The sequence below is a fragment of the Acipenser ruthenus genome, chromosome 42 (genome assembly GCF_902713425.1).
Source record: "Acipenser ruthenus chromosome 42, fAciRut3.2 maternal haplotype, whole genome shotgun sequence".
Taxonomy (NCBI): domain Eukaryota; kingdom Metazoa; phylum Chordata; class Actinopteri; order Acipenseriformes; family Acipenseridae; genus Acipenser; species Acipenser ruthenus.
In genome coordinates, this window is record NC_081230.1 from 6,260,968 (window position 1) to 6,276,167 (window position 15,200).

At 46.4% G+C, this 15,200-nt stretch overlaps 1 protein-coding gene across 2 annotated transcripts in view; it reads right to left on the reverse strand.

Annotated features, from left to right (window-relative positions):
• LOC117401044 (receptor tyrosine-protein kinase erbB-3) overlaps positions 1 to 15,200 on the reverse strand; it is a 42,812-nt gene that overhangs the window by 9,385 nt on the left and 18,227 nt on the right. For both annotated transcript variants that reach the window (XM_059011451.1, XM_059011452.1), the window contains exons 2-19: positions 11,339 to 11,496; positions 11,045 to 11,231; positions 8,033 to 8,164; positions 7,883 to 7,945; positions 7,439 to 7,557; positions 6,676 to 6,817; positions 6,047 to 6,160; positions 5,814 to 5,931; positions 5,435 to 5,508; positions 5,241 to 5,331; positions 4,228 to 4,430; positions 3,140 to 3,272; positions 2,925 to 3,018; positions 2,164 to 2,318; positions 1,925 to 1,978; positions 1,578 to 1,719; positions 862 to 981; positions 648 to 746 (exon numbers count right to left, since the gene is read on the reverse strand). In XM_059011451.1, the coding sequence (XP_058867434.1) occupies positions 648 to 746; positions 862 to 981; positions 1,578 to 1,719; positions 1,925 to 1,978; positions 2,164 to 2,318; positions 2,925 to 3,018; positions 3,140 to 3,272; positions 4,228 to 4,430; positions 5,241 to 5,331; positions 5,435 to 5,508; positions 5,814 to 5,931; positions 6,047 to 6,160; positions 6,676 to 6,817; positions 7,439 to 7,557; positions 7,883 to 7,945; positions 8,033 to 8,164; positions 11,045 to 11,231; positions 11,339 to 11,496 (2,198 nt within the window). The remainder of the gene's footprint in view (positions 1 to 647; positions 747 to 861; positions 982 to 1,577; positions 1,720 to 1,924; positions 1,979 to 2,163; positions 2,319 to 2,924; positions 3,019 to 3,139; positions 3,273 to 4,227; positions 4,431 to 5,240; positions 5,332 to 5,434; positions 5,509 to 5,813; positions 5,932 to 6,046; positions 6,161 to 6,675; positions 6,818 to 7,438; positions 7,558 to 7,882; positions 7,946 to 8,032; positions 8,165 to 11,044; positions 11,232 to 11,338; positions 11,497 to 15,200) is intronic.

The following is a 15,200-nucleotide window of genomic DNA, read 5'->3' on the forward strand; positions in this document are numbered from 1 at the left end:
GGCAGAGCAGAGAGGTTAAGACTCACGCCCCTAAAGCGTTCACCTTTTACCTGTATCTTGAAGAAATTGTTACTATTTATTTGGCCAACGCCTTTATCCAACACCACTTACAGGTGTTCCAGGGCAGTACAGGGTGACAATGCAAGCTTAATATATAATACAGTATAGTTTACAGTAAGTGCAGATAATACTACTGAAATACAATATGAACTAGGATGCAGCAAGTTAGGATTAGGTTATGTATACAATGACATAATAATAGTGCAGTAGTGTAAGGATAGTGCATCAGCTGAGGATCCAGTAACATGGTGCTGAGGTCAGGTGAGTCCAGTGTATAGTAGGAGGGGTGGATCAAGAGATCTAGAGGTGCAGTCTAAACAGGGGGGTCTTGAGATACAGGACTACAAGTACCAGAATGCACTGCAGTGGAGTATGCCATTATCCCATTATTAAACAGCAGAAGACAGTGTGACAATGCTCGTGACCAGTCCCATAAGTTTTAGTTTTGCTAGATGCCAGCGATTCATAGTCCATAAGCCTAACTGAGTCACTCTATGATTTTTTTATTTAGCATTGTGCTGCAGTGCTCAATGCACTGGATGACCCCGGTACACAGGATAAGAGGGACTCTGATTTCTGAGGCTCACCTCAGTGACCTCGTGGAAGGTCTGCCGGCCGCTCCGGTCCTGGATAGTCTTAATGGCGACAGGAATCTTCACCGAGTCTCCTTCGGGAATCCACACTCCCTGTGGAGAGAAAGACAAGATCACTTAAACCCGCAGAAGAGCTAGACACTGCTCTGCACTGGCTCCTGTGAAAACCCAATGGAACACAACAGAACCGAAGCAAACAGCCTCGAACCTTGTGCACGGTGCCGAAGACTCCAGAACCCAGGACCTTCATCTTTCGTAACTCTGCCACCTTCAGAATCCTGGCGTGGGCCTTTGAACCCTTCTCCCCGGGGTCAAGGGGCTCCAGACACTGCAGGAAGCAAACCAGCGTTACCGAGGCGACCGACAGAGCTGTCACTGGGCTGCTTGGTTAAAGGTCTTAGTAGCACAAAGTGAATCAAGCATTCAGACATTGAAGCTGGTACAGTATTAGTTTCGTCTGTTTTTAAATGTGCTGCCAGTAAACTTCTGAGTTATTAAAAAAATTACTAGAGTGACTTAGCTTGGAATCTGTTGGTATTTTAGTCCACCCTGTAACCTCTACAGCCCTCTCTGTACGACTGCAACACTAGTGTGTAACCATTAATCTGCCCCTCCTGCAACACTCAATAGTGGATGAAGAAACACATAGGAAATTCAACATAGACTAAGCATTCTTAAATCCACTCAGTTTGTCCCCCTGCAACACCATGTGCATGTTTGGAAAACCACATTTGTTGCAGGGGGACAGGTTACTGGTTACACTCTGGTGTACCTGCTGTACTTAGAGAGAGGTTCGATAGAGACCACAGGGGTGCTTTAAAAAGTGATTGAAACAGAAAGTAAACCAGAAGAACAGTAGTTCAGGTAGCGGATATTTGCGTTGCTCTTTGAGGAATGTCTCTAACGCTGTGCAGTGGCACTCACCTCTCCGCTCTCCAGGTACCTCCTCATGGCTCTCTTCCTGCGGATGGCCAGCCCACGGCGGTACAGCACGGTCAGCACGAACACAGAGGACAAGACGATGAGCCCCGAGAGCACTCCCAGCACGATCCCTGTGGTGGGGAGACTGGGGGAGAGAGACAGCGGGACACATGGCTCAATCACACAGCACACTGTGGGGCTCACACAGACACGCACCACTGCTCCCCTGTTCATCATCCCAGAGGCAATATCCAATGGAAAACAAAATCAAAGGGCCTTGAACATTGCAATGTTTAGGGAAGTCCTCTGGATACTGTGTATTGAAATGTTCTCGTTACAGGTGTTCTCACCTGGACACAGCGCTGGGGTTTCCAAAGCAGTCACTCTCCTTCGGGCCAGTGCACCTGCAAACACAAAACAACAGGGCTGACACCGAGAAGAGGGTCCTGTAATCCAAACAACACCCAAACGTGCAAAACGAACAGCATGCATACTGGTAAAGACTTGCTATGAACTCAATGGACATCCAAGAGTTTGCAAAAAAGTACCAAGCTCAGGGACTGGGCTCCGCTCAGTGTCTGGGACTCACCCCTGGGTGCAGTTTGTGTGGCAGGGCTCACAGCGGTGCTCGGAGTTGGGGTATTTGAAGATACGGCCCTGCTGTCCCATGATGCCCTCTGGGCAGGACTCCACACAGTGAGGGCCGTCCTGGAAGTGAGCGCAGTAAACACAGGCATCCGGACCCTGCAGAGAGACAGGGGGAGAGAGGGTGAAGAACAGCTTGGAGTGTATGGAGTGGAGTGGAGTGTGATGCACTGTGAGGAGTGTGATGCACTGTGAGGAGTGTGATGCACTGTGTGGAGTGTGATGCACTGTGTGGAGTGTGATGCGCTGTGATGCACTGTGATGCACTGTGATGGAGTGGAGTGTGATGCACTGTGTGGAGTGTGATGGACTGTGTGGAGTGTGATGCACTGTGTGGAGTGTGATGCACTGTGTGGAGTGTGATGCACTGTGTGGAATGTGATGCACTGTGTGGAGTGTGATGCACTGTGTGGAGTGTGATGCGCTGTGATGCACTGTGATGCACTGTGATGGAGTGGAGTGTGATGCACTGTGTGGAGTGTGATGGACTGTGTGGAATGTGATGCACTGTGTGGAATGTGATGCACTGTGTGGAGTGTGATGCACTGTGTGGAGTGTGATGCGCTGTGATGCACTGTGATGCACTGTGATGGAGTGGAGTGTGATGCACTGTGTGGAGTGTGATGGACTGTGTGGAATGTAATGCACTGTGTGGAATGTGATGCACTGTGTGGAGTGTGACAGAGTGAAGGTGAAGGATTTTACCGGCCCTCTGCAGCTGGGCTCTCCTTCAATCTTCAGACACTCCGGGTGACATGGGTAACACTCGTTTGAGGGTGTGGTAAATTCCCGAAACTCACTGCGAAACAGAGAGAGAGAGAGAGAGAGCGCGTGAGAGAGGGTGAGAGTAAGAGACTTAGAGGGGGAGAGACAGGGCGAGGGAGAGGAGGTGAGAGAGGCAGGCAGGCAGGCTGACTCACCCCTCATTGAAGTGGCAGTCTGGCACACAGGTCCCCTCTCGGCTGTAGTTACGGCAGGACAGGCACTGATCCGGACCCGGACCCCAGCAGCCATTGCTGGAGCACAGCGGGTCACAGAAATGACCCTCTGACACTGGAGACACAGAGACACAGAGGAGAGACAGAGGAGAGAGACAGAGAGACACAGACACATAGAGGCAGAGGCACAGAAAGATGGAGACACAGAGACACAGAGAGACAGACACAGAGACACAGAGAGACAGACACATAGACACAGGGGAGAGACAGACACAGAGCGACAGAGACACAGACACATAGAGACAGAGCCACAGAGAGACAGAGACACAGAGACACAAGGGTTAGATTCACTGAAAGCACGCCACAAGCTAAACCAGAGACACACATTACTCTCCAGGCCCCATGCAGTCCACCTACACACAACTCCCCGATTTCACTCAGAACCGCTCTGTGAACTGAAGTGTGCTACAAAAACAAGACCTTTACTAAACAGCAATGAAACACTATGCCACGCTATTCATCAATTATACTAAAGAACCTTAAATAGTTTTTAAATATTGGAACACATTTCTCAGACTGGCAATGCTTCATGGGTTCATTACTAGGAGAAACAAAACTAACAATGCACTGTTTCATCTCCTGCCTTTAACCCTTCTTTTTCGGTGTATGGTTGTGCCAGTCTTCTAAATCAATTGTTATGAATTACGCATTGAAGCTTTTCTGTTGTTATAGTGATGCACTCTTTTGTGGTCAATCACACATTTTATCTTTACACTATTACAATGCAAATAATCATAAAGCCACTCAGCAAGTGACAGGGAGAGTGATGGGAGTGATACAGAGTGATGGGAGTGATACAGAGTGTGGTGGGAGTGATACAGAGTGTGGTGGGAGTGATACAGAGTGATGGGAGTGATACAGTGTGATGGGAGTGTGATACAGTGTGATGGGAGTGATACAGTGTGATGGGAGTGATATAGAGTGATGGGAGTGATATAGAGTGATGGGAGTGTGGTGGGAGTGATACAGTGTGTGATATGGAGTGTGATATGGAGTCAAAGGGGACTCACTGCAGCTCCCTGCTGGCTGGTTGTTCTTGATTTTGGTTTTCTGTCGCTCCTTGGACTTGGTGAGGAAGCTCCAGTTGATGGTGTGGTGGAAGCAGAGCTGGGGGTTGTCACTGATGTACACATTGCCTGAGCTGATCTCCCTCAGGGAGCTCAGCCCCAGAGAGGTCACATTGGGCAGCTTCATCACCAGCAAGGAGAAATCGCTGCCGAGAGACACATACAGAGTTTGAAAGCTAAAGGTTTTAGTAGCAGACCCGTATCGAGGTCAAATAAGGGTCTACTCTGAGTTTAATCACACATTGAAGCTGGTACATTATTACTTTTGTCTGTTCTAAAATGTGCTGCCAGTAAACTTCTGAGTTCATTCAAAAATCTTATTACTAGAGTGACTTAGCTTGGAGTCTGTTGGTATTTTAAAGTCTTAGAGGTTAGACATGATTCTGAGAGCTCTATTGAGGCCACAGATGTGCTTTAAAGTCAACAGGATGAGATGACTCAAAGGGAAAATGACCTACAAGTTTAATCTTGTAGAGAACAAGAAGGATTGAACTGCTATAGACAAATATAGTACAAGCTTGTGCATGCAGCTTTATTTATTATTATGGTAAACTGGCGTTCATGTGTACAGATTATTTCTGAAGGTCATGAATGGAGTTTACGTTGGGGTTAATGTGGATGTCTTTTCATCATGTGAACTGTCTCCTGGTAAAGGAAAAAAAGACATTGAATGCCAGTTGGAATTGATCAATGCAGCTGGAATGTAGCTATACTGTACTTATATAGTGCCCTATATATAAAGGGCTGTTGTGGGGAAACAATACACCTGGCAATTTAATCTGGGGTTTCTTTACTAACTTAGCAATAAGGTTTATGAATTTTATAATAGTTATCAGTATGTGAAATGACACAAGACCCGTTTCAAATGACTCATCCAAGGACAAAGCCTGGAGGACTCCAACAGAACTGACAGAGACAGCGAAACGAGCGAGAGTCAGAGAAAGAGAGAGGCTTACTTGTCGAGCGTGCGGCCGCGGATGGTGGTGAGATTGGAGAAGATGCTTAAGTCGTTGAACTGTTTGGGCCACGACTGGATGTTGAGAAAACCTGGAATGCAGAAAGCACTGCCGGTCAGACTGGCCAAGCGGAACCCTGCCGTGAAATCCCCTATCAACCCCTCTGGAAGGCGCTCCGCAGAGCGACACAGCACCTGTGATCTCCCGCACGGTCCCGAAGATCTTCAGCTTCTCAGGATCCAGAGCAGAGATGTTGCGCCAGGGGTCCCTACAGAGGCAGAGAATCGCATTCACTTTACTCATTAAACTCCAAGCAAGCTCAGATCTGCTTTGATTTATAGCCCTGGCCACAGCACTGGATGGCATCAACCAGTTATTTGTGCGTTTTAAGGTGGTTGATGCAATCCTGGTTGGCACTCTTAGGAGACCAATTGCACTGGCATGGAATGGGAGGAGAAAACCAAGCAATTGAAAGGATGAAAAAGGCATCTTCTGAATCACCCTACTCATGCTTTCTAAATATAGGCACTTCAATCTATTGTGTTCCTCCACGCTCCCCTCGCAGGCTCTTACCCGTCGATGCCAGTGATCAGGAAGTGCAGGTTGCCCTGGATCTTAGTGCAGTTGATGAAGCTGTTGATGTTGCTGGAGTCCACTGTCTGCCTCTTTTTGGAACCTGTTCCCTTGCAGGCTGGGGCGGAGAGGAGCAGAGAGGGGCAGAGTGCAATACTTTATTAAACCCGATGCGGTCTGATTGATCAGAGGTCTGGTTATTTCAGTAATGTGTCTGAGTTCAGCTCTCGTACCTTTGGGGCAGGGCCCGTCGCACGGCTCACACTGCTTCACTCCCTTCTTCTCAACCTCCATCTTGTCTGGGGGGCAGGCGCGGACGCAGGAGCTGCCGTCCACCACGAAGTTCACTGGAGAGACGGAGAGAGCGGGACGGGGAAAGACACCAGGAGAGGGTGAGTTCCACTCATGCATGTGAAGTCTTTTTACTCATGTTTGCAGGACAGATATTTCTGCTAAAGTAACAGATTTGTATAAAAGTTTACCCAGGGAAATTTGCATGATAATTTTGCCATGCTTTTCCCATGGGTATAGTATGCATTTACCATAGTTTACCGTGTTTTGTCATCTGTTTTTAATATGCTTTAACACACCTCTTTACTTTGTTATGCTTTTACTGTGGGAAACCTTTATAAGGGAATGCACAGTGTAAATTGAACTACTTTCAAAGTTAATGACAGTATTTCAATCTATAATAATATCCATATTCATACAAAGACAAATCAATAAAGTGCAGGGACTTTTCATCTACAGCCTTGTCTTTGAAATATGTGCAGTAGAAGATACAAGCAAAGAACAAAAGGATCTGGACAGAGGTAGTGGAGGAGCAGGGGTTGCATTTCCAGGGAGCAGGGGGCACACTCACGGGGGCACTGGCTGACGCAGATTGAGCCGTACTGGTACTTGGCGTTGGGGTTGGGCTCCAGCTGGAATCTCTGCTTGTTGTAGATGAGAGGCTGCGGGCAGAGGGGCACACAGGCCCCCGAGTCATTGAAGTGACTGCAGGCCTGGAGACAGAGAGAAGGAGGGAGGTGCGGAGGTCACTGCAAAGTTAAGCGATCCTTGACAATAGCTGGACAGTCTTACAGCAATGTGTTGTCAGCATTGTGTACTCAGCATTGTGACAGTGTTTTCACATTGTTGTGACAATGTTTTCACAGTATCGTGACAGTGTTTTCACAGTACTGTGACAGTGTTTCACAGTATTGTGACAGTGTTTTCACAGTGTTGTGACAGTGTTTTCACAGTGTGGTGACAGTGTTTTCAGTGTTGTGACAGTGTTTTCACAGTATTGTGACAGTGTTATCACAGTGTTGTGACAGTATTTTGACAGTGTTTTCACAGTACTGTGACAGTGTTTTCACAGTGTTGTGACAGTGTTTTCACAGTGTTGTGACAGTGTTTTCACAGTGTTGTGACAGTGTTTTCACAGTACTGTGACAGTGTTTTCACAGTACTGTGACAGTGTTTTCACAGTATTGTGACAGTGTTTTCACAGTGTTGTGACAGTGTTTTCACAGTATTTTGACAGTGTTTTCACAGTTCTGTGACAGTGTTTTCACAGTATTTTGACAGTGTTTTCACAGTACTGTGACAGTGTTTTCACAGTGTTGTGACAGTGTACTCACAAAGCAGTCGGTGTCCAGCACTCCGGAGCACCCTCCCGCACACTCACTGTGACAGCACTGACTGGGGCTGCTCCCGAAGCAGCGTCCGTTACACTGCGGGGCGCAGACCGTCTTTGTCACTGCCGGAGAGAGGGAGCAATGAGTTCCAGCCATGCATGGGCACTGACTTCCTAAATCATTTCAGATTGCAGGTCAGACATTTATTACAATGTAACCGTTTATGCACAGTTATTAATACAATTATTCAACTATTCTAGAAGTTAAATGATATAAAAATGTATAAATATGTAGAGGGGTATTCAGGAACTGTTTTCTTTTGCAAAACAAACTAGAGTCTTTAAATAGCTCATGAGTTTACACTTCAGGAATAGGGCCTATAGTTTCATACATACTGCACACACCGAGAGAGAGAGAGAGAGAGAGAGAGAGAGAGAGGTGACTCACAGATCTGACACTTATCTGGCCCGGGACCCCAGCATCGGTGGTTACAAACCTCGTGGCAGGAGCCTGCAGGGACATGAAGAGCATCATTACAAACCAGACATGCTGTTTTGTGACAGTGCAGTGACAGTGCAGTGACAGTCTTTCACTCACAGTTCTCAGCCACGCTGTTTTCATCAATCGTGACCCTGGCGTCCGAATCCCTCACAATGTCCTCCCAGTTGATCTGGGGCGCGTAGCACAGGAACTTGTTGTTGTGGATCAGCACCCCCCCTTCCAGGATCTCTGCAGAACACAAGGGGTTAAACTACGAGTCAGGCATTCTTCAGGAGGCATAGGGCCGGTCAGCTGTCTCCTGTTGGAGGCGGTTAAGGTTTGCTGTATTGGATTGAATCAAAATTATGGCAGTGCATAGCCATGAAAAAAAGTATACCGATAATGGTTTTTGTGTGTGTGTGTGTGTGTGTGTGTGTGTGTGTGTGTGTGTGTGTGTGTGTGTGTGCATGTCTCTGCTTGGGATTCCCATAGTTTCCTCCTACACACGGCACACCTGTCTGCAGGTAATGGGGGCGTGGCACCTCTCTGAGGACTGTGGGAACCTGGGGCTGGCATTTCCTGCCGTTCAAACTTGACAGCCTGTGACTCACAGCAGAACAGCAGAGCCTCCCTCCCTGCCTCCCTGCCTGCCTGCCTCCCTGCCTCCCTCCCTCTCTGCCTCCCTGCCTGCCTGCCTCCCTACCTGCCCCCTTCTCTCAAAATCAAACTGAAGGGGGCTTTACTGCCATAGTGGAAGTGAGATAGAGCACAAATTAGAAGTGGAAAATGAAGCGAGTTCTGAACCTATTCTTTTTCAATCAGAGAGTTACACAGCTAAATGGTTAATTACACATGGTATTAACAGAAAACATCATGGCTCTTCATGGGTAACTTAAAAAGAATTCAGGGTACAGCAGTGTTGTACAGAGAGGAGACCTGATGGTGTGTGCCTGTGTGTGTGTGTGTGTGTGTGTGTGTGTGTGTGTGAGTGCCTGTGTGTGCGAGTGTGTGAGTGCCTGTGTGAGTGTGTGAGTGTGTGTGTGTGTGCAAAAATTGTCTAAGGGTGTTTAGACATCTGAATGAAATCTACTTGAACAAACTATGGTCTTTCAGAAAGGAATGCTTATTTGTCTTTCTATTACTCATGCATTGTAGAAATATGCATTCACATGCATTTTGAGGAGTGTCTCAGTGGTGTATAAACGGTTCACAGCAGCCAGAGCACATAAATACAGAGGGCCCTCATGCCCTCACAGTACCAGAAAGGGTGAAAAATATCTCTATAAAATGGAGATTGTATCAGATTATAGCTGAATGCAATCCGGCATTTATAGGAGGCTGGGAGTGTGTGATTGAAGTCTGGTTCAAAATCAAGGCAGTTATTGTGTTCACTGTGCCATACTGAGAGTGACAATTCTTTTTTTAATTAGTGCCCTAAAAATGTCAATTACATACAGCAGTTTTTATAAAATGTGTTTTTAATGCAATCCAATATAATAGAACCTGCACTCTTTCCAAAATGTTCTTGAAATTCAGATCCAAAGCACCAAGATAATATGGAGTGTGAGTGAGCAGGCTGGCATTCTCCCAGGTGCCAATTGGATTTAACATCTAACATGTTTCATTTACGCATTCCATGATCTATCCAAGAAATCAAAAGCTCAGCATGTTCCTGGCTACAGAAGCACCATGACGTGTGTCCGTGTGCCTGCGTGCGTTGCATTGTTGGCAGTTAACACAAGATGGGCGGGAGGCTGTAATTAGTCTGTCTTAGCTGAGCCCTGGCAGTCTGTGCTAACCTGTGCTGGATACATGCTTGCATGACTTGACTCCACCACACACACATGCACGCACGCACGCACGCACTCACACAAACACACACGCACGCACGCTTGCACGCACACACACACGTGCATAAGGGAATCATTTATACAAAAGAAAATATTGTGTGGCTACCTAACAGGTTGATTGCCTGACTTTTCTGAAATGTTTTACAGCAGTGTAATGTATATTACTGAAGGCACTAGTTTGCCTGCTTGACTTAGTTTGATCAACTTATACCTTGAAGTGCCACAGCTGGGTATTTTAGAGCAGCCTGGATTCATGGCTTGTAACTCACGCTAACCCTGCTGCTGCTGCACCCAGGCCTGGGGTTCAGAACCAGCTTCAAATGAAGTCTATTATTATTAATATTTAAATGATTAGGAGCCAGGAGTTTGAGCAGGGTTAGAAACTCACGCTAGCCCTGCTGCTGCTGCTGCACCCAGGCCTAGGGTTCACAACTCCCCTCAATGAAGTCTATTATTATTATTATTATTATTATTATTATTATTATTATTATTATTATTATTATTATTATTATTATTATTATTAATATTGAAATGATCAGGAGCCAGGAGTTTGAGCAGGGTTAGAAACTCACACTAGCCCTGCTGGTGCTGCTGCACCCAGGCCTGGGGTTCACAACTCCCCTCAATGAAGTCTATTATTATTATTATTATTATTATTATTAATATTGAAATGATCAGGAGCCAGGACTTTGAGCAGGGTTAGAAACTCACACTAGCCCTGCTGCTGCTGCTGCACCCAGGCCTAGGGTTCACAACTCCCCTCAATGAAGTCTATTATTATTATTATTATTAATATTGAAATGATCAGGAGCCAGGACTTTGAGCAGGGTTAGAAACTCACACTAGCCCTGCTGGTGCTGCTGCACCCAGGCCTGGGGTTCAGAACTAGTTTCAAATGCATATATTCCTGAAATGATCGACAGCCAGGAGTGAACAATCAGGCTCAAGGTAAATCTGCTCTGAATTAACAGATAACACTCCTCATCACAGCATGAAGTCACATTTGAGTCTGCAGGTTTACTCAAAGAAGTTGTTCATATAAGGGGAGAATAACTGATTAAACATCAAACTCCAGGCTCCTGATCATTTCAGTGATGCAGCTACTCAAGGATAGCTCTGAAAGCCAGCACTGGGAGCAGCAGGGCTAGTTCCAGTTTCAAGCCCTGCGTATTGCATTAACCACCTATCCATAGTTATTTACTAAAAACAATAGTGGATGCAATTCAGATGGGTTCCCAGGTACTGTACAATGCTAGCATCTTCTCAGTTCCTCTCTCACCTGTCAGCTGCGTCAGGCCCAGCTGTCGGAGCCCCAGCACCCCCTCCTTCTGGTAGTTGAGCAGTATGGCCAGTGCGTAGGTGTCCTCGTACAGACTGGTGCCTCGGATCACTCGCAGGTTCTGCAGCGGCAGAAAGTCAAACTGGTTGAGAACGATGAGGATGTAGCCAGTCACCTCCCTGATGGACTGGAAAGAGGAGGGGAGAGTCAGAAACGCAGCGCATGAACGCCTTCCCTTCCCGTTCGCCTCTGTCCTTCCCCCCTGTGTGCGCGTGCCCTCTGCCGCCCCCCTACCTGCAGGAAGCTGAAGTTGCGGCTGTGCTCCATGAGTGTGATCTCCAGGTTGCCCATGACGATCTCACAGCCTTCGTACATCTTCTGCATCATCTGGTACTGCTGCTCCGAGTTCCCAGTGACACTGAGGGAGTTCTGAGTGCCAGAGCAAACCGACACTACGCGGAGAGAGAGGTGGAGAGAGGGAGAGAGGGGGAGAGGGGGAGAGAAAGAGAGAGAAAGAGAGAGCGGGGAGAGAGGAGGGTGAGAGAGAAGGGGAGAAGGGGAGAGAAAGAGAGAGAAAGAGAGAGCGGGGGAGAGAGGAGAGGGAGAGAGGGGGAGAGAGGGGGCGAGGAAGAGAGGGGGGAGGGGAAGAGAGAGAGAGATGGGGAGGAGGGGGAGAGAGAGGGGGGAGAGCGGGAGAGAGAGGGAGAAGGGAGAGAGGGAGAAGGGAGAGAGGGAGGATTGAGTGAGACCTCACAGCCTATAATAAACATTTGTAATTTCATAATATCGATAGTAAATCAGTGTTTACCATTTAAACAAAACAAACATCCCTCAGGGGATTTCTGTGATTATGTAGCCTTCTTTATGAAGCCAGGCTAGCGGGATACATTCTGAACACAGCTCCATAGATTGTTCCATATCTTTAAGAGGTCTATCTATGTCTCTGAGTTGTCTTGGAATAGACATGTCTTCTTCCATACAGGTAAGCTGGATGTACTGTACATGGCACAGTGCTGTGTTAGTGATCTACAATTCAGAACAAATCTACTGAACTCATTAAAACACCTGCCTTGTACAGAGCAGGTGCAGTAGAGTATACCGCATCACCACAGTCAAGAATCAGAATCAGTAACTGCTGGAGATCGGCTGGGCCAGCGCTTGAAAATGTTCACCAGGATACATTTCCACAGCCATTTTGCATTTTTCCCTGATGCTTTTCCCATGGTTATAATATGCATTTACGGTTTGTTTTTGAACATGCTTTACCAGACCTCTCTGTGCTTTGCAATGCTTCCCTATGCTTTACCAGACCTCTCTGTGCTTTACAATGCTTCCCTATGCTTTACCAGACCTCTCTGTGCTTTACAGTGATTGCCTATGCTTTACCACACCTCTCTGTGCTTTACAATGCTTCCCTATGCTTTACCAGACCTCTCTGTGCTTTGCAATGCTTCCCTATGCTTTACCAGACCTCTCTGTGCTTTGCAATGCTTCCCTATGCTTTACCAGACCTCTCTGTGCTTTACAATGCTTCCCTATGCTTTACCAGACCTCTCTGTGCTTTACAGTGCTTGCCTATGCTTTACCACACCTCTCTGTGCTTTACAATGCTTCCCTATGCTTTACCAGACCTCTCTGTGCTTTACGATGCTCCCCTATGCTTTACCAGACCTCTCTGTGCTTTACAATGCTTCCCTATGGTTTACCAGACCTCTCTGTGCTTTACAATGCTTCCCTATGCTTTACCAGACCTCTCTGTGCTTTGCAATGCTTCCCTATGCTTTACCAGACCTCTCTGTGCTTTACAATGCTTCATCATACCTCTGTGCTTCACAATGCTTTACCATACCTCTCTGTGCTTTACAATGCTCCCCTATGCTTTACCGTGCTTTACATGGTAACTTTTATAAGGGTAAGATTGGTTGTAAGGGAAAATTGTCTGAAGTGTGAGATTTGCCGGGTGATTTGGGGCGGATGTTATCAAGGTGAGAGTCACTATCCGCGGAGGGCTTGTTGGGAGCTCAGGCTGCATGGGCAGTGACTGGCAGGTCCTGTTTGTATTCTTCAGTAACCTTGGACTGTGTACAGGGCGCGGGTATGAGAGAGCGACTCGCCTGCTTTCACAGCTCCTCACGCTTGGAGTAATGACCACATTAAATAGTTACTCAGTAACCCTCATCCATCAGACTGATTACCTGAGAAAAAACGGAGACAGGAGGGGGGGCGAGGTGCTGGTCTCTCCCACACAACCTCAACAGCACGACTGCTACAGAGAAACATCCAGTCACTGATCATAATGATGGTCATTATGATTGACTCATCAATTAACATAAAGCGTTGAATTTCTATTGATCCACTTTGTTGCTTTACAGTCCACAAAGCTTCCTTGTTGGGCTTTTACCAGAAAACGACTCTGCAAACAGCTTCCTTGTACAGAAATGGAGATACTGTATGAACCAGGAGGGGATGAACGCATGATAAACTAACAGCAACACAGTCCCCGGTGAACATCTTCAGAGTGACAGCAGGCTCACTTGCTCAGGCACTGAAACCAGTCTGATCTGCTGCTGAGAGAAATGCACCAGTCTGATTTCATATGGAGGAAGTGACCGAGTGACCTTTCAAAGGGCCCCTAATAAAAGTTTACCCCAGGATTTGTGCACTTTTCCCCCATGCTGTTCCTATGGTTATCCTAGCCATTTACCATGGATTATCCTGGTTTGCCAGGTTTATTAAAATGCCATACCTCGCTATTCTTTACAATGCTTCCCTATGCTTTACCATGTGCTTTATTACACTGTGCTGTGTTTTTACTATGGGACACTTTTATAAGGGGTACTTGAGGCAGCTTGTGGGTAACCTACAGAATAAAAGACAATTTTTGATATTTCCATAAAGATTTAAGTGTTTTCTCTTAGATCGTTTTGATAATTTAATAGTTGCTTAAAGAAAGATTTTATGAACAGAGTAATGTCAGGTTGCACAGCGGTAAAGATTTCTTGACGTTGTTTTTCAGCTTCAGGTCTTCAGTTTGCCTGGCCAATCCGGTTTAACCACCTGTCGAGAGACACACTGGAGAAGGAATGTGAACAAACAAAGCAGAACTTAACTCCAGAACACGACAAGGGGGGCGATCTGTTCATACGGGACGACCTTCAAGGAAATGAGGCGTGCATTCCTTCAAGTGGTATAACCACGGCTCTAAAAAACAATTCCTTAGCATTCATTAGCATGACAACAAGAGCCTTCATGTATGAGCATTTTTCCAAACCTCCTTTTCATTAGCGCTACAAACTACAACCTCTGAAACGTTTAAAGTTGAATGCGATCGTAGCCTTCATGTTCCGTGTCAGATTTTCTGTTTGCAGCGAGTTGGAGAGATCGAGTTCTGCCAGCTCCTCGCAGTCCTAACTGGGGCTCACAGAGATGGAAACGGATCTGCTGCTAATGGAAATGAATGAGATTTGCTCTCAGGTCAGTTCCAGTGGCAGCTGGCAATGCAGAATAAGTCTGATGGGCGCAATTTGCATGCTCTCCCCATTAGAGGCGTAACATTTCATTGTGCATCGATGAATCACGCTACGTCCTTTACGTGACATATCGTATCAGGATAGATGTAACGTTTGTATCGTGATACAAGACCACAGCGCAACACAGTGCGGCTCACCAAGCGGCTGTTGAATAAAGAATCAGTGGGTTTTAGAGTTGGGATGATGAATACACACTCTCCCTAACTCATTTCATTTGTGTCTTTTAACAAAATGGTCCATTATTAAATGATCTTTCCATGCATCATACAAGCAGTCCAGCAGAACCACCTCACGTATCGTGATGCATCCTGTCATGGCCCGCATTGTCGTGATACGCATCGCCTTACTGTTTTTTTTGATGTTTGCTATCAGTGCTTCTTCTTGTCATGACTCAAACACCCTCTTTTTATTTTTTGTTAAGGGGTTATAGGTTATAGTCTAGATCAGCCAAACTGTCACTGTGGATCAAGCACCTGAACAAATAGGAAAACAAAAACAGGATTTGACTCCAAATGTCAAGGTAAGGGTGGATTTCTGACTAAATGAACTACTTTCATTACATTCACAAGAAATCTGGCATTATTTTGACTTAACCAATTAAGTACCAAATTCATTTTTCTTTGAAA